At 47.8% G+C, this 26,666-nt stretch overlaps 1 protein-coding gene across 1 annotated transcript; it reads left to right on the top strand.

Moving 5' to 3' along the window:
* The first annotated feature begins 19 nt into the window (after positions 1–19).
* Positions 20–26,319, top strand: pacs1b (phosphofurin acidic cluster sorting protein 1b). The gene is made up of 24 exons (XM_011619348.2): positions 20–532; positions 15,328–15,415; positions 15,876–15,965; positions 16,484–16,609; positions 18,022–18,166; positions 18,245–18,336; positions 18,422–18,499; positions 18,912–18,971; positions 19,292–19,452; positions 19,812–19,905; positions 20,073–20,156; positions 20,456–20,577; positions 20,751–20,886; positions 21,107–21,211; positions 21,282–21,388; positions 21,545–21,699; positions 21,784–21,894; positions 21,965–22,067; positions 22,137–22,179; positions 22,268–22,310; positions 22,389–22,530; positions 22,606–22,844; positions 22,942–23,061; positions 23,144–26,319. Exons 1-24 carry the CDS (start codon positions 378–380, stop codon positions 23,260–23,262), a joined length of 2,718 nt encoding a protein of 905 aa, XP_011617650.1. The 5' UTR covers positions 20–377; the 3' UTR covers positions 23,263–26,319.
* The last annotated feature ends 347 nt before the right edge of the window (positions 26,320–26,666 follow it).

The raw sequence follows: 26,666 nt of genomic DNA, 5'->3' as shown, positions 1-26,666 counted from the left end.
CGAGAAGGGGCGTTGCTCGTTGCTTTCGGCTCGCGGTGCGACTTCGCTCGGAGAAATTTCCGCTTCCTGCACCGACGAGCAGTCGCCGCCACACCGAGTAGGAGCAAAGTTAAGCGGGAGTCACAGGAACAGAAGCGGGAACACATCGCGCGTCTTCGGGGACAAACCCTGACGACTAAAATGTGTCCACTAGCTGACCGAGAATAGCTGTAAAAGGACCGGTTTTCCCGTCTTGTCCGCGGGAGCGGTATACGCATTGTGCCGCAAAGGAGACCGAAAATTTAGACACCCGAAAAAGAAGGAACACGGGCACCGAGAAGCCAGGCGACTGCGGGGTTTCCTCTCACCAGCCCCGACTGAAAGCTCCAGCCTCCAGGATGTCGGAGCGAGGAGGGCTCCCGCGGACCGGGGGCGTCCCTTCGCCGCACATGCAGCCCTCAAAGCCGGTCAGCATCACCTCCAACCGGCCAGTCCACATGAACCTGTACGCTACGTGGGAGGTGGACCGCTCGTCGCCCAGCTGTGTGCCGAGGTATGTGAAAGGGGCCGCGGCGAAGAAAGATTGGTTGTGGTCGGGCATTTGAGCCCAGTTCCTGTGTTCTCGCAGGGAGTTTTCAACAGCCAAACATTCACAGTTAACCATTTTAAAGTCATATGATTGTTCCTGCTGTGCCATGAGCATTTAGACTTAATGCGAATCATTTAGTTTCTTTGCTTCTAATAGGATCTTTATCATGTGCAACCTGCGCGCTATAGCCGACCTTATTGTTTATTTATGCGTCTAAACAGCCTTTCCTCATCTGGTGCCCGCCTGGTCCATTTAAAGTCAAATCTCATTGTCGAATCATCACCAATGTTTATTTCCACTTAGCTGGCAGCTGCAACTAACGGAAGCTGAACGAAGCAGGGGTGCTATTATAACGGAGGCATAAATTGTGCAGGAATAAATAAATCGGTTTTAGCTGAATCATCACAGCTTATGATGCGAGTTGGTTTTGTTTGCTTGAGCATGCGATGCAGCCAGAGGACTGCAGGTGAGACGTCTTACCCACCTGCAGCGCCGTCTCTTAACAAAGACACTGAACGAGCCTTCTTTGTCTGGTGGAAGGTAAAGCCTTGCAGCCGCCTGGCCTGTGCAGAAGAGGACACACAATTGTCTCATCTTCCCGAAAATGACATGCGTCGGACGTCTGCTGCCTCCCCTAATCTGCCCTCTTGTATTTATGATGTCGTGGTAATAACCGTGGTCATGAGTTAAGTTCAAGGTCAAAGGTTAACCGGCCCGTAAAACGCCGCTCATGTGATTCACGACCTCTTCTGGTGATGTGTTTTGCAGCAAGTCTAAAGAGAAGGAACATAACAGTTGTTCTTTTATATTTTTGCATACGCTGTATTTATCTCCGATCCTTTTTACTCGCAGGTCAGACCTCTTCTGCTACAAACAGATGAGTCGGATTTTACTTAGCGCTCCATTGTTTTGGAGATTCTTCAGCACCCTTCACTAGGGGCTTGCCTGCTTCATCGAGACGCGACGCGTAACATCTCATAATCGATTCAGAAGTGTTTAAAAATCAAGTCGATTTAATAACAGAACCAAAGAAGTGCCAGCGGTCAGAACAACATAAAAGTTACGCGTGTCCCCCGAATATATTGTTTGTAATGCGACTGAGGGACCTTAAAAAAAAACAACAACTACTTATTATGTAAAGCGTGTAAAACAAAAATGATGCACCTTGGCAACACAACAAATATGGGGCATCACCTCACCCGTTTCCATCCAGTTAGCTAATCGGCGAACAATCAAAGAAGAGCATCAAAACATTCTCCAAACTCCGAAAGGGCAAAAACGAATCGCAGCTTCCGTCGCAACATTAATGGCCAAGGAGCCCATACAACCATACCCATACAACTTTTGAGCCATCGAGTGGACGTTGAAGACTCTGGAAGCAAAAATGTTTTGCGGAGAAAATTATCCTTAAAACTATAGATGGTTAAACATGTTTTATTTTGATTAATGGGTATTTTAAAATATAGATTGTTTTACAAGTCCCTACAGAGTGGGGGGGGGGGGCCCAAATTCTTAATGGGGAAATAATTGCCGCACCGATAATTGCTGTAATCGGCAAACTGCGACTTGACGTAATTGAAATAAATCGTGAGGCCGCTCTGTTGGCACGCCTCTATCCTTCACGGTCGATCAAATACCTTCGATTTCAGCAGGCAGACCCGCTGAAAAAAGACAGAAAACACTGGGGGGGGGACAATGGGAGATTTGGTAGAAAGCTCTGTCATCTAAATTCAAATAGGCTTTTTCAGACAAGCAGCTGGATGGTCTTCGGGAACGCCGGCGACAGAGCTAATCCACGTCTCTGCCACTGGAAAATGAACGGGAATGTGTTGCTTTTCGCCGTAGGACACAATTTCCAGGTCCCAGCAGGGGTGTTGCCTCTCCAACGTCTGCCACTCTCCCAAAATGCCACCTGTTTTAATTTGCTCATTCAATTTGAGCTCGGTCGGCTGCGCCCGGCACGTTGGCAAACCTGAAAAACAAACCGTTACTGTCCGCCGCGGCCTGGCTGCACGTCTGCATCTCTTTAGCTCTCATGTAATGTTGAGCAACAGGAAAGAGCCGGTGACTAAGCAAGATGTCGTTGCTAAAGAGCAGTCACGAATGATTTTTCTGCAGTTTTGAATCACAGCATCGATTTTAAAGCGTTGTTGCCCAAGGCCGGCCCCACCCCTCCTGATGGGCCCCCCTTTCCCAACCCGTTTGCGGGTGGAATTTATCATTTCTCTGGAATTTATCATGGCTCCGAACCAGCTCTCTTGTGGCGTGTGGTGGGAGATTCCGTCTCTCCCGTCTCCTCCGGTTTCTGCAGTGTCATCAAGTCCCAGACCTATCCCCTCTCTCCGCATTGGCAGTTCTCATCCTTCGGCTCCGGGGATGGAATATTCATTGTCTGGCAGTGGACTAATTCCACCGATGAGCACGGTGTCTGCTCTCAAGCCTCACCTCCCTTCTGCAGAGGCCCGACCGAGCTGCTATTATCTCTTCTCAGGTGTTTTCTGTGGCTGCGAGCAGGAATGTTGTTGATGTCTGACGGTGTTGGTGCCACAAACAGTTTAGATTCCAGCTTCGAGGTATTCCAGGAATGGGCCTCACGGCGGAGCTCCCCGTCTTTCTTCGTTCTTTCTTTCTTTCTCAATGGAAAGTCCCGTGACGCGTATCCGCAGATGGATGCGAGCCTTTGACGCGGATTCTACGCCACCAGTGGGAAGCAAAGACAAGTTAGTCCAGTATGTAGTGAGCTGCTCGGACGTGAAGACAGAATCTGTGCTCCTGCGTGCTGTGTGTAAATCAGGATTTATCCCCATTTTACTCAGCACATCACTAAGAAAATGGATCATTTGTGGGGAAAAATAAAACAAAATCAGCGAAAACAGCCAGGTTTTCTGAAATGGGCATCCTGCATTTGACAGGCTTGTTTGCAGTAATCGCGGGGCAGCATAGCAGCGGGGAAAGCGCTCACTCCTCGAGCGTCGGCTTAACGTTATCCACCCAGCCCTCAGACCCCAGCTGAGCAGCGCTAATGGAAAGAAACGAGGAGACCGCCAACGGGCCATCGCACGGTCATGCTGCTCGTTAAGAAGCCCCGGCTTCCCCCGCCATCCCCTGGTCTGCTTGCTCTTCCGCACAGCCGGGCCGAACCAGGACGCTAATCAGTCCGCGGTCGCCTGAGGGGTCGGAAGCCCCCCCCCCCCCCCCCTACAAGGAGAGTGAAGGGAGCTGGTGTCTTCTCTTCCCGTCAACATGATAGTTTCGTTCTTGTGAAGACTTGCCCTCAGAGGATGCAGCAACTATAAAAAAAATAAAGTGTGTGTGTGTGTGCGTGTGCGTGTGTGTGTGCATAAGAATGTAGGTTCTAATGAATGCCAGAGTGGATTTTCTTGATGGAAGTCAACCCACTCACGCCATTTTAGAAAGGAATATGAAAGTGACTCTGATTTGTGGTGAGTCAGATCAGCTGCAGACTGGAAGGTTTTATTTTTTTTGCGGTGTCTTGTGGCTGATTTTGAGAGCTCACATGTGGCGGAAACACCACCAACCCCCCTTCATGTAGAATCAGAAATCCCATCTTTCTACCAGAGTCCAAACAGGTTTCCCCTAATGCTATAAAGAAGCAGGTTGTGGCATCCTGGTACATAAAAGGGCATCCAGCAAAGGGAAACACTTATCACCTTGACATTAAGTACACGCACGCACACACACACACACACACACACACACAGTGTTTTCTGTCTTCAGTTCGTTCAAATACACTTTAATGGAGATGGTGAGATGGTGTCTGTTACACACTGAGATTTCTCACACATTCCTCAGACATGCCCCCCCCCCCCCCCGATATCCTCCATGTCCTCATCACGCCCATCCAAACACCGCACAGGTCTCTAATCCTCCCCCGCTGGCGAAAGACACTGTCTCACCTGCATGTTAGCACAAGGTCGCCAAGTACTTAACACGGCTTGACCTCCGCACGGGGCCTTTGTTTAAGGATTAGGTATCATTGACGTGTATCTTCAGTTTTTGCTGAGGGTTTTGCTTCTGCAAGTAGTTCCACTTTCTACCAACTTGCTGTTGCAGTAATCTGGCCCAAAAGAACCAATTCTACTTCCCATCGATGCTCTAAAGATTAACACGATTAAGAATCCATTTTCTAGTTAAGCATACGAACATGTAACGATCATCTCATGCGCATCCTGGACCAGGAGGCTAATCAGTTAGCGGTCTCCAGTTCCTGCTTGGACAGGGTGTTGGACAGAGAGCTCGGGTTGCACCGTCTCCCCACCTACCTGACGTTAAACTGGATTAGACGGGCGCTCGGCTCATTTATCCGTAAGCTTTAATGAAGGGTGAATTATATCGGACAATATTTGTAATAACAAAAGGGAGAATCCTCCAACCCACTATTAAACAACAGAGCCTTTGTTTACTCTGGAGTGCAGAGAAATGCAGGCATGCAGCAAGCAAGCATGCTTTTTTATTTTTTTTATTTTTTTTTTTACTTTCGCTCAACACAAGCACAATCTTATCTTACACACACACACACACACACACTCTATCTCTCTCTCTGTCTGTCTCTCTGCAGGTCACATGTTTTTGCTGTAGATGAGAGGAAGTGGCCAAACATCAACTCGGTGCTGTGAAAAACTGTGCAAACCAGAAAAGCGCAACAGACAAACTCTTGAAGGCAGTGCAACATTTAGTCATTTCTCCTTTTGCCGAGAACACACTTAGTAGACTTCAACAGTGCTGCGTTTGTGTTGTTGCCGAGTGTAAACATGCGTGTGTGTGTGTGTGCAAAGGTTGCTTTTGCCCTCCTTTGGGAGTGAAAGGCAGCTGTATGTCCTTGCCTTGGGGGCTGCAGGCAATAGAAAGAGACACATCTTTGGGCAAATGTCAGGGTTGGAGGTCATAATCGGGGTTCTCGCTTGCATTGCATGCCCTGAGATGCAAATGTTTGGATGTATTTTCAGCCATCATCTGGGTACAGGAAGTCATGATGCTGCTAAAGTGCTACAAATAGCTGTGGCACTTTTTAAAAACCGTTTAAACCTTTGTTTTTTCCAAATCAGCTATTTTTACCTGTCCGCTGCACATTCCTTTGTGACACCATAAAGGTTGAGTGGTTTATTCTTATCTACAAGGGAAAATGTCAACGAACCAGGACCAAATGACTGATAACTTGCTATTTTCAAGAATCAATGTTCCTGCCGCTGTCTGGTCACATTTATTAGGCTTAAAGGGAAAGAAAAACACTATCTCCAAAAATTATTTCCTTATTGCTGACTGGGACTGAAAGAGAGAGTTTGATCCAATCTGCAGATTAACCAGCAAACTCTGTCCAATCTTGGGGGAATGTCAAGGTATTACGCCATTTAAAATCGGATTTTTCCTTTATTTTTCCATGCAAAGTTGCAAATTTTACTGTTGCAGATGCCACCTTAATTTTCTTGTATTTACCGAGCCTTTTCAGACATTCCTGCCCTGGTTTCGCAGGATGTTTGCTGGGGATCCCTCTGATATCTCGGGTTGCCAAAAACCAAACACAGCAGGAAAATTCCCAGCACCATGCTGTATTCCCGGTTGTCAGCCTGACCTTTGTCAGGGCTGCTGTCGGATCAGTCTTCAGTTGATCGGTCTGAGTTTCTCCGCGGTCACGATTATCAGAGTGTGTGTCCTTGTATTTGCTACAAAATACTCATCCTACTAGCAAAGTGAGGACAGTTTAGCCAGTCGAGGCTTCAGACTTGGGTTTAAGGTTTAGGTTAGAGTTAAGGTCTGGTTAGGGAGTTCATTGGTATGATAAGGGTGGGATAGGGAGCTGGGTAATGTATTATTTCTATGAAAGCTCCAGGTCAGCCCCCGACTGCCAGGTCAGTCTTATTCTGAAGGCTGAAGAGGAAGTAAACAGGAAAAGAGGAGAGTGTGGAAGGAGGAAGAGAGCAGAGGAAAGTAAGGAACCGGCCCTCCATCTTTGATCATGTCAGCGATTTTGGAAGTGGCGTGCTGTTTCCCTGGTATCACACTTTAAATGTTTTGATGAAATGGGTTCCAGCTACTATAGTGGTGCATTTCTTTGCATAACTAAGCGATCGCATAATGGCTGTTCAGCCTAAAGAGGGAAAAACATGCACGCGCAGAGGGCGAGGAGAAGAGGGGGATGAGAACGTGAAGTGGTGGTTCTTCACCAGGAGAAGTGATGCTCTGCATGCAGTCAGGGACGGTGGTGAGGGCGAGGTGAGAGCCTGAAGGGAAGGATCAAGCTGGCGAAGGAGAGAAAATGGGTTCCAGTGGGTGAGACAAAGAGGAAGGGGGGAGGAGACGGCAAGAAAAGGAAGGCTTGTTAGAAAAGAACAACAGAAAGGAGAGCAGCTGGGGCACCGGGAGACAGACGTCGTCTGGATGGAAGAATCAGACACGCTCCTTCATTTCCATCACAACATCCCTTTATTTCTTCTTTTCCTTTTCTCCTCATCCCTCCTCAGAAGACTAGAATGAAATTGGGGTCAGGCGTATATTTCTGGACGTCATGGCAGGAAGGAGGCCGCGTCTGTTAGCGTGAATTAGCAGCGCATCTGTATATCAGCGTGCCTTCGATATCTCAACGGCCTGTTATGGTGGCTTCATTTAGCTCTGTGTTTCAGCTGTGTTTTTACCTTAGGGAATGAAATTTGTGGAATGTTGGGCAGAATTCATAAGGTCAAAGGTCGATTGGCATCAGCTCCTTTGACCTGACCCTGAAGACAGAGAGAGGAACCCGAGGCAGCTTTTAATATCTCTCATTTTTGAATATATAATTCTGATTGTAGTTGATATGTGTCCTCCTCAGACACCTACAGTGAACCTAAACTGTTCATTCTTAAGATCTGTATGTGGGTTTTTTGGAATTAGAGTGAGCTGAGTCAGCAAATTGTTCACTCAGGAGATGCTGAAGCGGCTTTTTAAAAAAAAACAACAACTTGTGTGTTGTTTAAAAATGGAAACCACTGTGTGATGCGCTCCCGTTCTTGTAGATACATCGATTTTCGTGCCACAAACCTCAAAGGGAGCAAATATAAGCCTGAATTCGATTAGCCAAATGGGAACTCCGTCCAGCAGATTCATCCAAAGCCTTGTTTTGCACCGTTTGTTGCAGTAAAAGGTTCGCCACCGGTTATCGATTCAGACATGTATTGAAGGCCCTCCATGGTTCAGGCGCTCCGTTTCCCAGAACCTGTGCCTCAGGCGGCTAATTGTCACCGTTGCCGAGCAAAGCACTTCTCCCCAGTGTCTCCTCTGCACAGCGTTTGCTCGCAGGGTTATGTAAGACGCTGATAAGACGGCGGATGCGATCAGCCAGCCTTGTTTTGGAGTTATCCCCCCCCCCCCCCCCAGATGTAGCACAGAGTGACATCTTAATGTGTACAGATGGTGACATTAGCCCGGGGGGAGCGTATGCACATATTATTCATCTCCAGGAATTAGCTTGCCATTTCTTTACCTTTCTGCACGCCGCTCTTCCGCTCCTGTCTGTCATCACTTCACAGCATCATTTTGTCGCAAATTACCCAGGATCGTTTTCCAGCCGGCCGATTGTTTTTACCCTCCTGCGCAGACCCCTGGTCTTCCTCGGCTTTAGGTTTCTTTCAGCGTTTGATCAGCTGCCAGCCTCACACGTGCAAATGCCACGCAGTTAACACTCACGCCTTCCAAAATAGACCCAGCTGCCGCCCACGCGCTGATACTAGATGGCTTCGTATAAGGGCATCAAAAACATGAAGCGCCCGCCCACGTGGATGCTGCGACATGCTCGGAGTGCTCCCGGGTTGCGGGCAAGAGTTGGGCAACAGGGCAACGCATACAGTTGTGACATACACTGTATATTTGCAGCTGTGATGGCGGCTCATCTGATGTGCGTTCATTAAATGAGAGAGACGCAGACGCGAGGCCTTTCGCTAACTCGGCGATGCATAAATACATACGCATATTGTGAATCACATGGCGCGTTAATGCAAACATGCGTGGGGCTGTTATGGCAGACACGGGAGAGGAAGAACAGAGGTCAGAGGTCACGTAACCCTGCTCATGTTTTCCAACACAGCCCCGTAGGCAAATTCAGTTCTGCTTTTCTCTTCTGCTGTCAGTCTGTTAACAATCCACCAGCTTGCTGGATGAAAATGACAGAAAATGCTCCGACTGCGATGGTGTCTCACCTCGCGAATGTGGAAAAAATGCAGATCAGGGAGAGCTGCTTAGCAGCTCGTTGCAAGGCTTTCCAGGAATTCCAGGAATTACATGCACGTAGGCTAAACAGTTAATGTAACCTGGAGAAAATCCATTTTTCTAAGCTGCATCTGGAGCCTTCCACTTTCTTATTGCGGACTGTACTGTACATGTTGAAGGAGGACAGGAAGAACTTGGTCATTGAAACTGAATGTTAAATGAGATGCCAGACTGCAAAGTGTTCTACTTATTCATGTAATGCATATTTTACTACAAAGCCACAACCCAGGCCAATCTAAGGCTGCATTGTTTACTAAAAAAGCACAGGGAAAAGATATCTATGTAAATTTGTTGGAGCAATTTATGGTCTTATATTTATGGAGGCATTTTTTAGACGCGCAATCTGAAATTAAGACCGATGTGAGCGAGGGAACGAGGGCCAATTTGAAACGGAATAAGATGAAATGAGCTCAGTTCCTGAGCTGGGGAAGGATGGAGGTCAGCATAGATGGAATCAGAATCAGAATCAGAAGAAGACCAGGTCAAACTGAAAACAAAGAGGGACGTAAGAGCGCTTCTATTCTGATGGAATCTGCAGAGGAGGCTGGAAAACAAAGGTGCTATCTCGGACAGACGGAAGGGCTGGAGGAGGAGAAGCGCATTCCAGGGTGTTGTTGAGGGACAGCGGTGGACAGCGGGCCTGCAGCCAAACTCCCAGCATCCGTGTGTCATACAGGAGCTCAGCGTAGAGCCGCAGCCTCTGACACTTGTGACGACTGTATACCGTAATCATCAGACTGCTGAAGTATTCCAGCATAGGGGATGGCGACGGGATGGCGTCTCCCAAACCCATTAGCTGATGAAGCATTTTAACGTTGTGTTGGTCTGTTATTTTTTCGAGGTGCGCCTCGAATGTCAAGGTGAATTTTGCATTCCAGGCCTTTTTGTTATTTCCCGCGCAGACATGGACGTGACAAGAGTCGCAGACGGCTGCGCGCTGACGGGAGGACAAAGACACGCTTGGACAGAAAATAAATGAAAGGGTGTTTTTGCTCACATGCTGTCAACACCCTCTCAAAGCTTTTCTGTGCTCCTCGGTGACAAAAGCAGATCCAGATGGTATATTTATTAAATTCAAAGATTTAGCGCATTTGTGGATGTTTTCTCTCAAACCGACCCCAACGGACTGACTCCGGCTCCCTTAAACTCAATGGAGGGATGCGGCACCAATCGATACGCGCTGTATTAAAACTACAGGATTTTAGCGTCGCGGCGGCTCCTCTCTCCTGCTGCTCTTTTAGATGTGGTTTAGCAGGTCCTGACTCGGCATCGGAAATGAGTCATAAACAAAAATATCTGCTGTTTGTGCTCCTCAGATGAATCCCATCACCTCCTAACTGGATGACTCACACGGCATTAAAAGCAAAGCCTCCCACCCGGATTGATATTTGCTTTTGTCGATGTTTCCGAACTTTGTTTGGAGTCACAAGACAACGGAGACGTGCGCCGACCCTTCCGAGGGTCGCTCAGCTTCTCTGCTTATCGGCCATCAACAAAACGCTGCCGTCACCAATAAATCCTCAACCAACAAAAAGCAAATGTCAACCTGGTCGAGCAGAGTCGAGGCAGAAATCACTGCTGCCAAGAGATTTATTTTTAGTTGTTACTACCTGTAATTTACTTGCTTGGTTTATATGCCAACTATAACAATTGTGTTTGCGTGTGATTGTCTCGCGTTAAGGCGGAATCCATCACACTAAAAGCGAACTATACATTCCCACTATACATGTCGCTCTCTCTCTCTCTCTGTCCCTCTCTCTCTCGAAAATGTAGGCCAGTCTAAGTCTGAGCTCAAGTCAAGTCAGAGGGCAGATCTGAGTCACGCTACATGCTAAAGCAAGTCGAGTCAATGCTAATAGAATAGAGTAGCTAATGAGTAGCTTTTGATTCGATGTAAATGGTTAAACAATAATAAATAAATTAAATGCATGCACTCCCACGTACAGAACTACCTTTCATGCCTCATTGCAAACACAGCTGTGGAGTTCTGCCCTCTCTAGTGCCAGTCTGTTAAGCGTTAGTGCGCTGCGCCACTGTGGCTGATGAAGGAGCGAGCCTCCGCCTCACTGCCGATGTGACCAGCATGCTGATCAAGTGTAACACCGGGTTAGGAGGGGTGTAGCTTATACACAGAGAAATCACTCAAAGTGTTCTAGTTCTGAGTCTTGCTCCAGGCCCATTCCAAGACGCAATTTTTTATAATACCCGATGCCCCCCCCCCCCCCACATCTCTGTTGCTGAAAAGGCCACCCTGTCCAGCAGCCCATTGGCTGAGGCCAAGAGCGACACGGACTGCAGAGCGACATGAGTCACTAGGCTCCGCAGGCGGGCGGCGTTCCTACCGAGGTGATTTCACAGCGAATCAGCCCGACCTCAGGTGTTCGGCTCGCCGAGCTGGGGAATATCTGGGGATTATTGAGCTAACGTGACCTTGAAAACGAGCCAGTGAATTACATCAACACAGCCTATGGAATGCAATTACAAGCCCGTCAACATCGCGGTCATTTCATTTAATTAAACCTATATTTAATGCTGCTGTAAACATTTTTAAGCATTAATAGAGATACACCTGTTTGCCTCCATATCATATATTTACATGTTTATTTCTCACTCTGTTTTTGCTCCCCACTCACTCTTTTGTACAAATGAAAGTCGAGAGCTCAAAGACTCGACGAAGCTAAACTGTTGACATCTTTGCAAGGCTGTTTCCACTCAGCCGAGGGCTATTTTAAGACCCCGAGGAACCAAATGCTTGTTATTTTTGCCGCTTGCAGTTTTCACATGATTACATTGCTACACCTCCTTTCCCTCCTGTTATTCCTCTGTCTCGCGCTGCTCCGACTGCACGATGATCGTCCTCCCCTGCTGACATCTTTTCCAATGTTAATTTACATTAGCCTGTTTGTCTTTTGTGCTCCGCTGTTTATTTTAGGTACGCGTGCGCGCCGCTGATAAGGTTGTCTGGTGTGAGAATTTAAGCCGCTTTGAGCCGACGATCAAAGTCTGAAGTTTGAGTTGGATCACAGTTTTGGGGATTGCGAGCGTGCGCGTTTGTGCGTGCGTGTCCAACAGGAATTACTTAATATGACTGATTCGTCTTCTTTTACTTGTAAGGAAGAAAACCTGAGTCATTATCAATGTAATCATTATCATTCCGAGTCTCCTTGGAATGATTTTTATGGGTTTGGAAGATTAAAGTAGGAGGACACGACTCATACAGATGATGTTGATCACAATTTGTGAAGGGAGGAGAGGCCATTTAAAAGAGGACGGTGGGCGGAGCCTCTGCTGAAAGGATGGAGAGTTGCTGTTATGCAATGAATGACGGCGCCGAGATGTCAAGACGGCATTGATGACCGTCGGAGGGAGGCAAAAAGACAAAGAGGGGAGTGGGATGGAAAATGACAGGATGACAAATGATGTTGGCTGAGAGGAAGGGTGGAAGAAGGGGAAAAAAGGCTCTGGGGGGGGGGGGGGGGGGTCGAGATTAAGATGCTGAGAAGATGCTGTTTGAAGGTTGAGAGAAGGACTGTTTTTAGCACCGGCTCGTGTCTTTACCGTGTTGTCAGGCTTGTATGACATAGCAAGGTTAAACTCAGACAATCCGTTGTCAAGGGAACCACATTCAGCGCCACCCCCTTACAGCCACAGGTATCTCCGTGCGCAACAGCTCAGCGCACTTGTTTCTCTCAAATCCCTCCGAAGCGCATCTCCGTGCTCGAGTTTCTCATCTATATTAAATGGATTACTTGCTTGGCGCTATCGTCTTTATTATAATTGACTGGGAGGAAATATGCTAATCCGCCTGCCTTTTTGGTTTGCAACACATTTTAGCTCTGCTCATCACAACGTAAGGAAAGTTAAAAGCGCTGGTGATGGAAATGCAATTCACGGAACCAGGACGCATTTGTCATCTGGAAAGGTTGGAGGTCAATCGTCCCACCGGCGTTATCTTACCGTCATCCGCCTCTGCCTGCCGGCCACCTCCGTCCATCCACGTCCCTCATTAGATAAACAGAAGTTGCAGGGACTGCCAGGAAGACGTGAGGCGTCATCATCCGGAGGGACATTAAACATTCATTTAGTGTTGGTAAATCAGACAGGAAGGTCTTCTACAGTTTGACCTATAGAAGCTGTGACAAATGGATGCTCTCAGGAACCCACTGAGAATGCACAAACAGCTCATTTCTGTCCGCACGCTGTTTGTGTGCGGTTTTTCTTGTAAATTAGTAATATCCTGTGACATTAAATTCTTTTGAAATGGCTCATATATATGTAAATATCAATATTTTACCATCACTATTGTTGCTAGTCTTTTGTCTGGCATGTTGATCTACACATTCTGTGCCATGCCTGGATGCTGTATGTAGCATTAGCGTTCCTCTCTTTGCCGATGACGCAGTGTTAAACACATGGAACGAGATGAGCTGCTCCGCTGATCTGGTAAACCTTGTCTCCCAGTTTATTTGATTCTGTCAGGATGGGGGGGGGGGGTAAAAGACGACCACACAGTCAATGACAAAGCTTTTTGGTGTCCATTTACTGCACCTTGTATTTGTTCAAACCTCAATAACATGTCCTCCCCCTCAGCAGGCCGGTGGATACAACCGTAGTGAACTCTGAGGCGTAGCAACATGCTGTCTAGGAGGTGGTGACATTTCTCCACCTGTCAGTCAAGGCTCTAGCTGCTTTTCCAGCATTTAGCCAATTGTCTCAACCCGGGTCCAGCGGCAATTTTCCGACAAGATAAGCGTCCTGGAATGAGTCCAAAAGGAGGGGGCGCTATGATGTCATTGTTCATGGCAATCCCACAGATGTTCCCTTTTTTTTCTTCCACGTTGAGACAATGGCTGTCCTGATTGTAGAAAATAATATTTTCGGCCTTTACCACACACAGACTGCAGTTCCTGTGTCGCTATGGCTGCTCGTATTTAAGCTAGTGTCGTCCTCTTTGTATTAGCTGCTTTGCTGGCTGCTAACCTATAGTCCTTTTGGGACAGCTGCTGCCCTCGATTGCAATTAGGACAACTCGGACACCCCTTCAGGCCTTTTCACGTTAAAGTAGTAAAGCGAAAAATGGAAAGGCGAAAAAACCCCGCCGACCCTTGTGTTAGGCAGCAGTTGGCCCTACATGTAAGATCATCTCGAGGGAAATTTCAGCGCTGCCCGGCGTCGTGCAACTAGAGCAGCTGATTAAGTCGCTCGGATACATCTCACAGCTGCAGCGATCCGAGAGCTTCTCACATTTCTGACGCCGTCAGTGCCGCATCCTCGCTAGCACAGATGCTGTTTAGTGACGAAGGTCCCTATGGTGCAGTAAACATTTACAAGCTCATCAGCTATGTGATTGATAATTGCACAAGAAGTCAAGGCCAGACTAGTCGCAGCATTCTGAAAGTTCAACCCCCCCCCCCCCCCTTTTCCCGAAGCTCGGTCCAAATGTGCCCCCTGGCAGTCGGCCCGCTCTGCACCTCGACTCAGCAGCCGTAAGCAGAAGCTGCACTTAGCCGGACCCTGAAACGGGGGACTAATCGATCTGTTTTCATCGATACGTTCAGTCTGTACCGGACTCTCTGAAAGCCTCGGGAGCGAGCACAAAGGCTCTCGCCATCCGTCGCTGAGCGCCACAGCCGTCTGCCCACTTTCACTGCTGATAGAAATGAAATGAAGTGAGAGGGTCCTTTCAGACCGTCCCCTTTTGATCTTTGGAGTTTCATTACATTTTTGCTCAGAAGTTGAAGTGCGTGGTTTTATTTCCTGTCCAAATCATGTTGGAGCCGCCAGTCTCTCTCGTCCCGATGACAAGCTTATTGAGCTGATTTGTGACCCATCTGCGTGACTTCAGCCACTTTATTTTCCACTGGAAGGGGCACTTTTTTACTGCCGCATTAAAAATCTGTCGCTATATAGCTCACTTTGCCGGCCTCTGTCTTCCACGTCTCCGTCCCGGCTGAATATTCTTGTCTCATCTCCTTCGATGCCCGCTTTTGTGTCTTCAACGTCTGTCTTTGTTCTGTCTTTTTCTAATCTTGTCTCTCTTTGTGATCCGTTGTCATACTGTCTGACTCTGCCTCTTTTTTCCTGTGTGCTTGATGTAATCTTCCACCTTCTTTGTTTTATACCGTGTGTGTCTGTGTGTGAGTGTCTGTGCGTGTCAGTGTGCGTGTTGCCCCCTCCTCCTCAGACAGCCCTGCAGGTCTATTTTAGTGGTTTAGTCTGTTTTCTGAAGCCTTGGAGATGAATTATTGAACAGATTGACCCCTGGCTGCCCAGCTGATCCCTGCTGTCTCGGCCTTTCTGTTGCTCAAGACCCCTCACACGCTGTGATCTAAGGAATCGGGTAGTCAGGCAGATATTTTTAAGTCCCAGTTCAGAGAGCATGAAATTCAAAGGATAAAAGAATGGAGCTGTGTTGTTTGGTCTTGTGTGTGAGGTTCATGGGTTGGATGCACAGTCACATCTTGTACATAAGCTACAACATTTTTCTTTCTGTTTCTCTTCAGGCTGTTCAACCTGACCCTGAAGAAGCTGATCATGCTGAAGGAGCTGGACAAAGATCTGACCTCAGTGGTCATCGCCGTCAAACTCCAGGTCGGACGGAATCACAAAAACTGGGCTGCCCTTTTCCACCACCTGCATCCCGGCTTTAATGTTGCCTAAATGCCTTTAATGAATTTCCATTTTCTTGAAATCTCTCGGGCTGATGAACGTGCTCACCTGCATGCTGCTGCCAACTAATTGATAAATGATATACGGAACTGCGTCTTGATTGCTCTTTAATGCCATGGCTCCGCTCCCAGTTTCTGTCTCTTGGCTCCTTTTCTTGCCTCACCATCCCCGTCTTCTTCACCCACCCCGACACCTCCTGTCAGTCTCTTTCCTCCTCCTCTTCTCCATCTCTTCTCTCCCAGCATGAGGCTGATGAGACCTCGTCGGCTCGACTCTGCTGGAGACGGCAGAGTCGCATCAGCGGTAATCTTTATACTCCTCCACTTGTGACTTTTGTGTTTTTTCTCCCTCTCTGTCCCTCCTCCTTCTGTCCCCTCCTCAGGGTTCTAAGCGGATCCTGCGCTCCAACGAGATCCTGCTGTCATCAGCGGGGTTGACAGAGACTGACCTACAGCTCACCTTCTCCCTGCAGGTAAAGGTCAAGGTTCAGCGAGGCCCAGCTGCCTTTCAATCAGAATAAATTTCCATTTTTCATCATCATCATTATTCTAAGTAGCTGCACACGCTAGCGTTGAACAGCTGGGTATTGGCAGCCTGTCCTGCACCAGCTGTCCAGAAACAATCCCAGTGCATTCCAACGCGCCCAGCGTTTGATCCATATTTAGGTCTCGTTAGTTTTCCCTGCAGAGGGATGTGTCGCAGGAATAAAGATGAGCGTGTGTTTACACACGTCGGTCTCAGTTGGGCGGCAGTGTGACTGTTAGGCACAAAATGGTGACATGAGATATTTCATTGGCGTGTTCATCGAGCTTGTTAATGATGGATTATGGGGTGTGCCCGCTATGACAAAGTGGTTTGACACTTTGGAATGTTGCGAACGGCAGGTGTGAGCTTTAACTGGTGCCCACAGACCTGTCAGATTCCGCCTCATTATCAGTCCTCCCAGTCTGCCTCCCGTTGCACGCTGACGTGCGTCTTTTCCACCTGCAGTACCCGCACTTCCTGAAGCGGGACGCCAACAAGCTGCAGATCATGCTGCAGCGGAGGAAGCGGTACAAAAACCGGACCATCCTGGGCTACAAGACACTGGCGCTGGGACTCATCAACATGGCCGAGGTACAGATCTGTGTTTCGCTCCTTACAGACGTTGCATCTTATCATATTTTGACAATGCAAGTTTGGCCGCGAACTGTGTATCCTGATAATAAAATGGTCCCTTTAGCCGTAGTGCTAAAGTACAGCTGCAGCACACAACAATACAAGTGTACAATAATGGTTCCCGGTTATCTACCCCAGCAGGTGTTTATATTTAAAATTTGCAGCAAAATATGACTCACTGTTCAGGCCCTGTTTACTGATGCAACCACACAGGCTAATTGACTGTCACTTACTGTCGATAGAGATGTTTTTTGTTTGGATATTTGCAAAACAAGGAAAAGGTTTTTGCCTGATGTGAATGTTGTGAGTTGGAATAGGGGAAAGGAAAAGTGGACGGTTGAGGTGTGCTTGCAGAGTAGTTAAAGTTTGGCACACAGGCTGATCTGCTTGAATGCCCCTGATGGGGACGTTCTCTAGCTTTTGTCAGCAGCAGCTGGAGGGCGATCCGCCCGTCCGGGGGCACGTCAGCTGCGAGTTGTTGTGTCAGTAGACTCTCGTCCCCTTCGGCCAGACAAACGTCCCAGCCGATCCTCAGCATTGACCTAACAAAGCACCGGTCACGGGCTCGTGTCCCAGAACGGGCCACCTCCGCTTCTGGTTCAGTCTAATCTTAGTTCAGCAGAATTATCTCTCGCTTAATAGCATGCAGATTAAATCGAGCGCAGCCCTGTTGTGTCACTTGGCAACTTTCATTCATGACACACTGATTCATTTAACCTTCAGCTAAACTCAATCCAAGCATCTTTGGTCCTGCGTTCAACATAAATCACCTCCCAAATGAAGCATTATCCTGTGCTGCCAAAGGCTCCCTGCATTCTCCATCTCCCAATAAGGGGCCTTAATTAAAGAAATGACCTCCATTGAGGTGCGTGCATTTGTGGATAAAACATGTCAAACAAGACATTAATCCACAAATCATCCCTTTTCATTATGGGGAAAGGACATGGTGGGGGGGCCGAATAGATCACATGACCACAAATTTGCAGAAGTGCCTTTTCTCCATCTTTGACCGAGCTTCTTGGCTACGGCATCCGCTGCGAGGTGCTTGACAGAGGCAAAAGGACACAAGTAAATCTTCAGCGAAGCAGCAACCATCTCTACTCAGTCAATTCCGCCTAACACTTTTCCCACATTTCGCCACACCCGGAAAAGCCTGAGGTTGTCTCCAGACTCTGCACTGTATATGTTAACATAAACAGTATAGTCTAAAGCTCTCGCTACTGCTCAGCGTAGGATAAATCTGACCCAAGGCTGGCAAAGTGAGCAGTTTTTATTCGCTAACGAGCCATTCAGATGGCTCAGGCAGGCTGCACGTCACTCCTCGAGACGTGTCGTTGCTACTCATCACCTGTCGGACATCTTGGTTTCAGGTGATGCAGCACCCCAGCGAAGGGGCTCAGGTGCTGGGGCTCCACAGTCAGCTGAAGGACGCCTCCCTGCCCGTTGCCGAGATCCGCGTCTACTCTCTCTCTAGCCAGCCCATCGACCACGAGGGACCCAAAGCAAAGATGTCCGGTGAGCGCTCGTTGGTCGTCCCTCTCTCTCGTCCTCCTCTGTTTCAGCCTGTCAGTGTGTGTCCTCTGATGTCTCCAGATCGCTCTCCAGACATCGACAACTACTCGGAGGAGGAGGAAGAGAGCTACTCCTCAGAGCAGGAGGGCAGTGACGACCCCATCCACGGACAAGTAAGCCCTTGATTAGCACCTTAATATCTCAGACAGCGATTTTTTTTTTTACATCAAAGTAAGACGCTTCCTCTCCCTCGTGCAGTATCTGTATGATGAAGACGAGGAGGTCAGGAAGAAGAAGCCCAGGCGGAAGATTCCCTCCAACGCCGCCATCACCAGGGTAGCCCCAGTCCGTCCTTCTCTCCCGTTTTTCTGCCACTTTTCCTCACCTCACTTAACCCCTTCTCTACCCCTCCCCCACTTTTAGCTAAAAATCCATTTTCTCAGCCCGAGTCTAGATATGTAAATTTCAACGACTGTACCACGTCTCCGGGAGCTCCCACAGACAATGTGTTCGATGCCGGGTGTAGCTGCAGCACAGGACACGCGCATGCAAAATAACCCATTCTGACCAGATTATTAAGAGTAAATGTGATTATTTTTTTTAAAGGAAACTAGGAGATATTTTCAGACTTCTTTCTCTGACCGTATCTGACACCGACCTGGAATTATCATTTCATTTTTCTCCACGTTTCTCGCGAGACACTCATGCCGTCTCGCCTTTTTTCTCGCCCTCCTCTTCCCGTCTGCAGCAACCCAACATCAAGCAGAAGTTTGTCGCCCTGCTGAAGCGGTTCAAAGTCACCGACGAGGTACGGCCTGTTTTCCCCAGAGTGTTTTTGACGTGCAGCGCACAGAAGCATGTGGGAGGAACGTGAGAGACAACTGAGACAAGTGGCGGCGTATTAAAAAGACCCGCCGTCGTGCACGGGCCTGCGTGCTTTTGCAGCGGTTCCGCTGAAACGTGCCTGCATTTGATCGCTGTTAGTCAGTTAGTTTCCCGTTTGCCTTTCCCAGCCTGATTCACTCAGAAAGATGAGATTGCCATTAACGATAGCGAGCCTGTAAACAGAACTAATCAAAGCCGAGCGATTACTGCGTTGGTCACCTCTTCCACCCGTACTTCGCTCAGGTGGGCTTCGGCCTGGAGCACGTGTCAAGAGAGCAGATCCAGGAGGTGGAGGAAGACCTGGACGAGTTGTATGACAGCCTGGAGATGTACAACCCCAGCGACAGCGGGCCGGAAATGGAGGAGACAGACAGCATCCTCAGCACACCCAAACCCAAGCTGAGGTAGGAGAAGAGACTCGTCACTTTGTGCTCCAATTGATGTTTCATACGTCTGCACTTCAAGTGTAGGAATAAATGGTGCCCCCTAGTGATAATAGTGGTGCACTGCACCATTAATATAACATGTACATGAACCAGAGGTAAAAATGGTTGTAAAATGCCATCTCAAGTAGGTTGTTTAAAGATGCAGAGGTTCCAGAATGTTCTAACATTCTGGAACAAAAGCATCACCATCCCAAATATAAATAATTTAGTTCTTCAAACATTCCTTTTTATTGCTTTCAGTTTAGCTCAGGAATGCTCACACAGGCTATTAGAGGGCTATAAATTTTCATGTTGGGGTTTTTCCTGCCTTCAATCAGGCCATTCTTTGAGGGAATGTCCCAGTCAAGCTCACAGACAGAGATCGGCAGCCTGAACAGCAAAGGCAGTTTAGGCCGAGATACCTTCAGCCCGGTAAGACGATTGCCACGTTTGTCCATCTTCTTGGGTTTTTTTTTAGGTTTTCTGTTTAGTTTTTGAATGAATGGAGACATCTTGACATTTTATAATATTTTTTTTGCCCAACTTAATCCTGATCGTCGATAGACAATAGCCTGACTGCTGCTTCCTGATCCTTCCAGCAGGGGGAGCAACCTCCATTAGAGAAGATGAAACCGTCACGCAGTCGCAACCTGGAGGAGGCCTTGTCCGAGACCGACACGCTGGTATGACTAGTTCTGTGTTTTTGGTTGTACGTGCCCAAATATACACATCTTGCTAGGAGAGTGAGGAAATTTTGGTCCATCTTGGTTTTTGTTTGGTTTAAAGGCCTGAAGAAAGCATTACGCCAGTAAAAGTCCTCACAGACATAGAAGTCCAGACTCATCTGTGTGTAAAGGAGAGAGGATTGAGCTCGTTTCAGAGTCTTTCTTCAGTCTTGTTGCTGCTGTATGATTTATGTAAGAAAAAGACTCAAATAGGGTTGTGTGTGTGTGTGTGTGTGTGTGTGTGTGCGCGCGCGCAGGAGCTCACAGATCAGGAGCTGTTTGCCGAGGTGGGCCCCTGCATCATGGTATCAGTGGCAGAGAAACCCCGTACCCCCCTGAAGAGCAGCAAAAGCGAAACCCAGGCTATGCCATCACCACGGTAACCAACAGCACAAAAATAACACAGAGAAACAACAGTATTTATTGCTGTTTTGGGGATCGTAATGCTGTTTGGGTGCACATAGTTTATGCAAGAAAATGAAAAAGATTTCTGAATGGAATGGAGGTACGGGGCGAGACTGCTGCTGTTTTATGTCACCTCGTCTGATTAAGGTTGGACGGCGGCCACACCCCCCGACAGAAGCGCGTCAGCACGCCCATGAAGGAGCGGCAGCTGTCCAAGCCTCTGAGCGAGCGCACCAACAGCTCGGACTCCGAAAGATCCCCAGAGCTGGGCCACAGCGCGCCGGTGAGCCCCCCGTCCCCAGACGTGGCTTTGTTTTAACCCCACATCTGAAAACCACTCCACACTCACTCATTTCATTTCGTTCCCAAAAATAAAGAATTCATTCTGACGAGAGCTCAGGAATGAATTATGTATGTGCTGATGACTCATTTGAGTAAAATAGGATGCTGTCATGCAGTTTACAAGTGTGTGTATGTGTGTGTGTGTGTGTGTGTGTGTGTAGCTGCTGAGGAAGGTGGTGTACGACCAGCTGAACCAGATTCTGCTGTCGGACGCGGCCCTTCCGGAGAACCTGATACTGGTGAACGGTACCGATTGGCAGGGCCAGGTGAGTGTGTGTGTGTGTGTGTGTGAGAGAGAGAGAGAACCCTTCTCTAAAATCCTGCATATGTTCGCAGTATGTTGGAGAGCAGCTGCAGATGCACAGACACCCGGTGGTCTGCACGTGTTCCACAGCTGAAATCCAGGCCGTGCTGTCGGCCGTGCTCACTCGCATCCAGAAATTGTGAGTTTAACACACACACACACACACACGCATTTTTGAGATTTCTCAGATCTATTTCCATTCCCGGGAGCGTTGCTTTGCCAACTCTCTGGGCTCTCTTCAGTGTTTGTTTTGAATATTTTGGCTGCGTTCGCTAACTCCCGGCGGTGCTTTCAGCTGTAACTGTAACGCCTCGATGCCCCGGGCGGTGAAGGTGGCGGTGGTGGGCACTCAGAGCTACCTCGGGGCCATCCTGCAGTTCTTTGTCACACAGCTGGCCAACAAAACCTCCGACTGGCTCAACCACATGCGCTTCCTGGTCGTACCCCTGGGTAAGAACGTAGCCGTTTGCCACATGAGCGCTCAAATCCACGACTCTGCTCCCCGCTGACTGTCCCCGTCCCCGTCCCCGTCAGGCTCTCATCCCGTCGCCAAGCACCTCGGCTCGCTCGACAACCGCTACAGTTCTTCCTTCCTGGACAGCGCTTGGAGGGAGGTGTTCGGGCGTTCCGAGCCGCCGCAGACAGGTAACGCAGAGCAGGAGAAAATGGCAAATGTGAGGCTCGGAAAGCATTTTGACGCTCGTCCCACCTCCAGATCAGCTGGACGTGGCAGCCAGGATCTCTCAGTACATCAGCGGAGCCACGGTAACGCACCAGCTGCCCGTCGCCGAGGCCATGCTCACCTGCAAACACAGGACGTGAGTACGCCAGGAATGGCGCCCGTGCTCGCCACGTGTGTGCCTTCTCTAATGCTCTGCTCTCTCCAGGCGTGATGAAGACTCCTATCAGAAGTTCATCCCCTTCATCGGGGTGAGATGTGACTTTTCTACTCAAGTCGACACGAGTGGGTGAAAATCTTAACCGGGGGGGGTCATTTCTGGTGTCTCCTCTCTTGCAGGTGGTGAAGGTGGGACTGATCGAGTCTGGACACTCTCCCGCAGGTGAGGACAGAGGTTTAAAACACACAGGCAGCCGTGTTTATACTCTCTACTGAGGACCTGGCCTCCTTTTCTCTCCAGGAGATCCAGAAGACGGCGTGGCCGTGAGCTTGGCGGTCCCCTCCACGTCTCCCCCCTCCCACGGCTCACCTACAGGGGCCATCAAAGAGGCGGCCACGCCCCCGTCGTCTCCGTCCATGGGCAGCGTCCTCACAGCACAGGGGTGGGAAGACTGAACCACAACGGATTAGGAGTGCTTTATGTTGAGGCTTAATTAATGTTCTCAATTCACATTAAGGAGTCCCAGCATGTCTCACGGCATGGACGCCATCGGCCTGCAGGTGGATTACTGGCTGGCCTCTCTTGCCGAGAAGCGGAAGGAGGGCGAGCGGCGCGACACGGGCTGTAAGAACACGCTGAAAAGTACCTTCCGCTCACTGCAGGTCAGCAGGCTGCCAGGTGGGGGCAGCAGCGATCCACAGGCACAGGTCAGCACCATGGCCATGACCGTGGTCACCAAGGAGAAGAACAAGAAAGGTCAGTGGTGGTGGTGGTGGGGGGGGTTGATTAGCAAGCTTGAGAGGAAGTGATGGATTTGGCCTTAAATTTGGTGGCTCTATCCTTCTGTCTCCAGTTCCCACCATCTTCCTGGGAAAGAAACTGAAGGAGAAGGAGGTGGACTCCAAGAGCCAGGTCATCGAAGGCATCAGCCGGCTCATCTGCTCCGCCAAACAGCAGCAGACCATCCTGAAAGGTAGAGCCAGGCGAGCGGGTCGGCCCGGCGCCTCCGTGCCTCTCATCACTGTTCTTCACCGTGCTTCTCCTCCTCCCTCCAGTGTCCATCGACGGCGTGGAGTGGAACGACGTCAAGTTCTTCCAGCTGGCCGCTCAGTGGCCCACCCACGTCAAGTACCTGCCCGTGGGACTCTTCGGATACAGCAAGCCCCCCACCTAGGGGCCTTCCTCGGGTCCTTCGACGTTCCTGAACCGCCCGTTTTCCAGAAGCAGCCAGACTTCTTTGGGTTGTCTGCCGGCGACGGCCGCAGGTAGAGGTGGAGGAAGAGGCGCCGTGGCGCCGTAACAAGTCACTTTAAAGGCCCCTTTCAGTGTGTGTGCCGTGTGTGTGCATGCACATGTGAATGTACAGTGCGTGTTCATGTGTGTGTGTGTGTGTGTGTGTGTGTGTTGCCAGAGGGGCCAACAGCACAAGATTATTAGCTAACTGCCGTTTATGTTTCCGTTCTATGGAATGCATTAGCATGCTCACTGATTTCAAGCTCTCAACACGTGCATGTTTCACAGGATCCAGCGCTCACGTGCCGCTTCGCTGCAAGTCCCAATAAAGACCATCGTGCACCGGGGCTGCAGCGCTCACAAAACGCATGTGAGGAGTCTCTCCTCCATGCAAACCCCATTCAATCGTTTATTAATTTCAAGGGCTTCTGTTTGATTTAAAAGAAAACTCTTTTTGTACCAAATGAAGTCTTAATAGAGTGTATGTTAGGAAAAAAGCATATAGAATTATCTATAAAGCAAAAGTGTCTTCTTATTCAACTAGATCTCGTTAGAAATGGTTAAACCTTCTCGTTTCGTTAGGCCGTAGTGTATGTTTTGGTGAAAGGGTTCCAGCATTTCAGGACAGGAGCTAATGTAATATGCAGGTTTCCTTATCTTCTTTTTCGCTATGCACTTAACGGTACGCGTCCGGTTCTGTCTGACAAAAATGGGACTTCATCAGCTGCAATAAGCACAATCTTGCCAGTTAAATCCTTTTTTTTTTTTTTTTTTGGCAATTCTCTTCTTGATAACCTGCATTTAATCCCATTTTGAGTTATTTCAGTACAGGTCGGCTACTTGCTGTGGTGTGTGAGGTGATTAGTGAGCGTCTGGTGACGTGAGTGTGTGTGTGTGTGTGTGTTGAAATAAATGTTATAAAATAAAATCACTAAATAGGACTAATTTTTCTACCGTGACGCAGCTGTGTTGGGAATGGACCTTTATCAGATTAGGTGTTTAAATCTGTGGTAGCCGTGGTTTCACGCCGATTTGTGTGTTTCCATGACGCCGAACGTAAAATCTTTAAACCCACTTTTGCGGCGCGACTCAGCGCGAAGCTTAAGAATGTACCGGTATCGGCATCCGTGGAATATTCTCAAAGTAGTTTTAACAATGCTATCTCCAACAAAGTATTAGCAAAGTTTTCTTTCTATAGTGTTAACGCCAATGTTTGTGTACTTTTTGGTTTGTTTGAAATTAGATTTGATATGACAGTGTTACCGTTGTGACATCAGGAGGCTTCACAGTGATGTTTACTCGCCCTGTGTTTGCTTAACAGCTTGTCTTTCACCGTCGGCGCTAAGTACATATCAAATATTTGAATGTATTACATTTAGTTTACATGTATGTTTAGGTTTGTGTCGGTATCGTATGTAATCGTCTGGTGACTATCAGCGATGTCTGTTTTTTTTTTTTTTTTAATGTTACAAATGCTTAAAGGTGGAAAAAAACTACAGCTCGAACACACCTGAGAGCCAAAGACTGAGTGAGTGACAGCTTTGAGGGTTGGTGCACAGCAGGTCGTCGTCTGCAGACCCATTTCATCCCAAAATTTGGCTCTTGCTCCTAAATGATCATTTACATAAAAGCTTTTTTTTTTTTTTTTTTGAGGAAAAGCTGGTCGAGGTGCCACTTCAGTGACTTCCTACCACAGTGTGGCGTACCAGAAACCTAATTTAAATCCTGATGGCATAACCTTGCATAAACGCTGTGTTTCTGCTGCTTTGTTGCGCAGAACTATTGATTTGGAAATTCAACTGCATCGTTCACAACCGGACCTGAAAACTGCCGTAATCAGTGAATCAGAAATGTCGAGAAGTGTGCCACCACAGTTCCTATTATAGCAAAGATTCAGCCAAAGGTTCCTGGTTCTTCCTGTGGCTGGAAATGCTGTCAAATCAAATATGCAACAGCAGAAATTTTAAAAACGATATCCCAATTTTCCAAATCTGCCAATGTTCTGAGCAGTTTAAGGATAGCAGCATATGTGTTAAACAACTTTAAACAACTGCTTTTAGCAACTAACATATTAACAGTTCACATTACTGTTACTATTACAGTTCATATGAACAGTTTTTTAAGTAAAAAAAAATCTTCCAAATTAACATTTGGGAATGAAAAGCTTCATCTGCTAGTTCAAAATTTGCCTTTTCATCTTTAGCCAAAATAATACAGGGATGCAAATTTGAGCTAACTTTTCCATTGTGTGATGTTGTGGTGTAATGGTCACCTGGATCTGGTTATATTTTACTAAAAAAAAGAGGCATTAAAAAAAACTACCACTGCCAAAACTACTTTGTAAAAAAAAAAAACCCAACTAACATAATGTTGAGATGGATTGGTGGGATATTGTTGACCAAAAAAATGCAAATGACCCTCGTGCTGTTGTCATTTCACCATTTGGAGGAACCAAACCCAGTTTTTTTGTTCTTTTAATTTCCGACGTTGTTCTCCGTGAAACAGCTGATTGTTCCGTGTGTCTTGAACTCGTCCCTGTGTGTTTTGTACCTGTACCTCTGTACCTGTGCGTGGTTGTGAAGGTGTAACAGTGGTACCTCTGTCCTTGTTAGATTAGAAACTGTCCCATCAATAATCTGTCAGTGATCTACAGTGTCTTTTCTCACCACTTTTCCTCTAATGACAGATTCTTCTTCCACAAGATGTTCAATTTCTGCTCTGACCAGAGTTTCTTAAGCTTGTGGAGGATATTTTGCACATGCCAACGTTTCTTCAGCAGCAGTCTCCAGCTTTCGTTGCCTTTGCCTATAACAATAATTATTAATAAACTATAGTGCTTGTAGATATCGGATAATCGTTATCTTGTTTTGTTTTTCTTAGTTTGACATGTTTTTTTAGTACTCCTTTTTCATGATTACACGTGTTGATCAGATATGAGATGAAAAGTGAAAGTGTTTATTGTTTCGTTTTTTTAAAATAAAACACCCATGATTTGTAACTCTGTCTTCCATGTGCATTTTTAACCTATTTTGACGTATTTATATTTTAAAAATGCTTTACTGTGCAGGTCAAACTGAGTTTCTGCCTTCGCGAGGCCTCAAAGTTCAAAGAGTGTCAGCGGGTCGAGAGAGATATTTTCCATACGGCAGTAAAACTTGCTTCAGTTGTCCCTGAAAAGCTACTCGCTATCGTAGTCGCCAAGATTAAGTAGTTAATCACATCTTTTAAAGGTGTATTTATATTGAAACTACTCCGTCACGAGCAAGCATTTAAAGAGAAGCTGCTAGATAGCAAAACGCTTAAGCAAGACGACCGGGTTGTGAAATGGAGTCATTTATCTTGCCG

Source organism: Takifugu rubripes, chromosome 8 (assembly GCF_901000725.2).
Source record: "Takifugu rubripes chromosome 8, fTakRub1.2, whole genome shotgun sequence".
Taxonomy (NCBI): Eukaryota; Metazoa; Chordata; class Actinopteri; order Tetraodontiformes; family Tetraodontidae; genus Takifugu; species Takifugu rubripes.
This window is presented reverse-complemented; position numbering and strand designations above follow the sequence as displayed.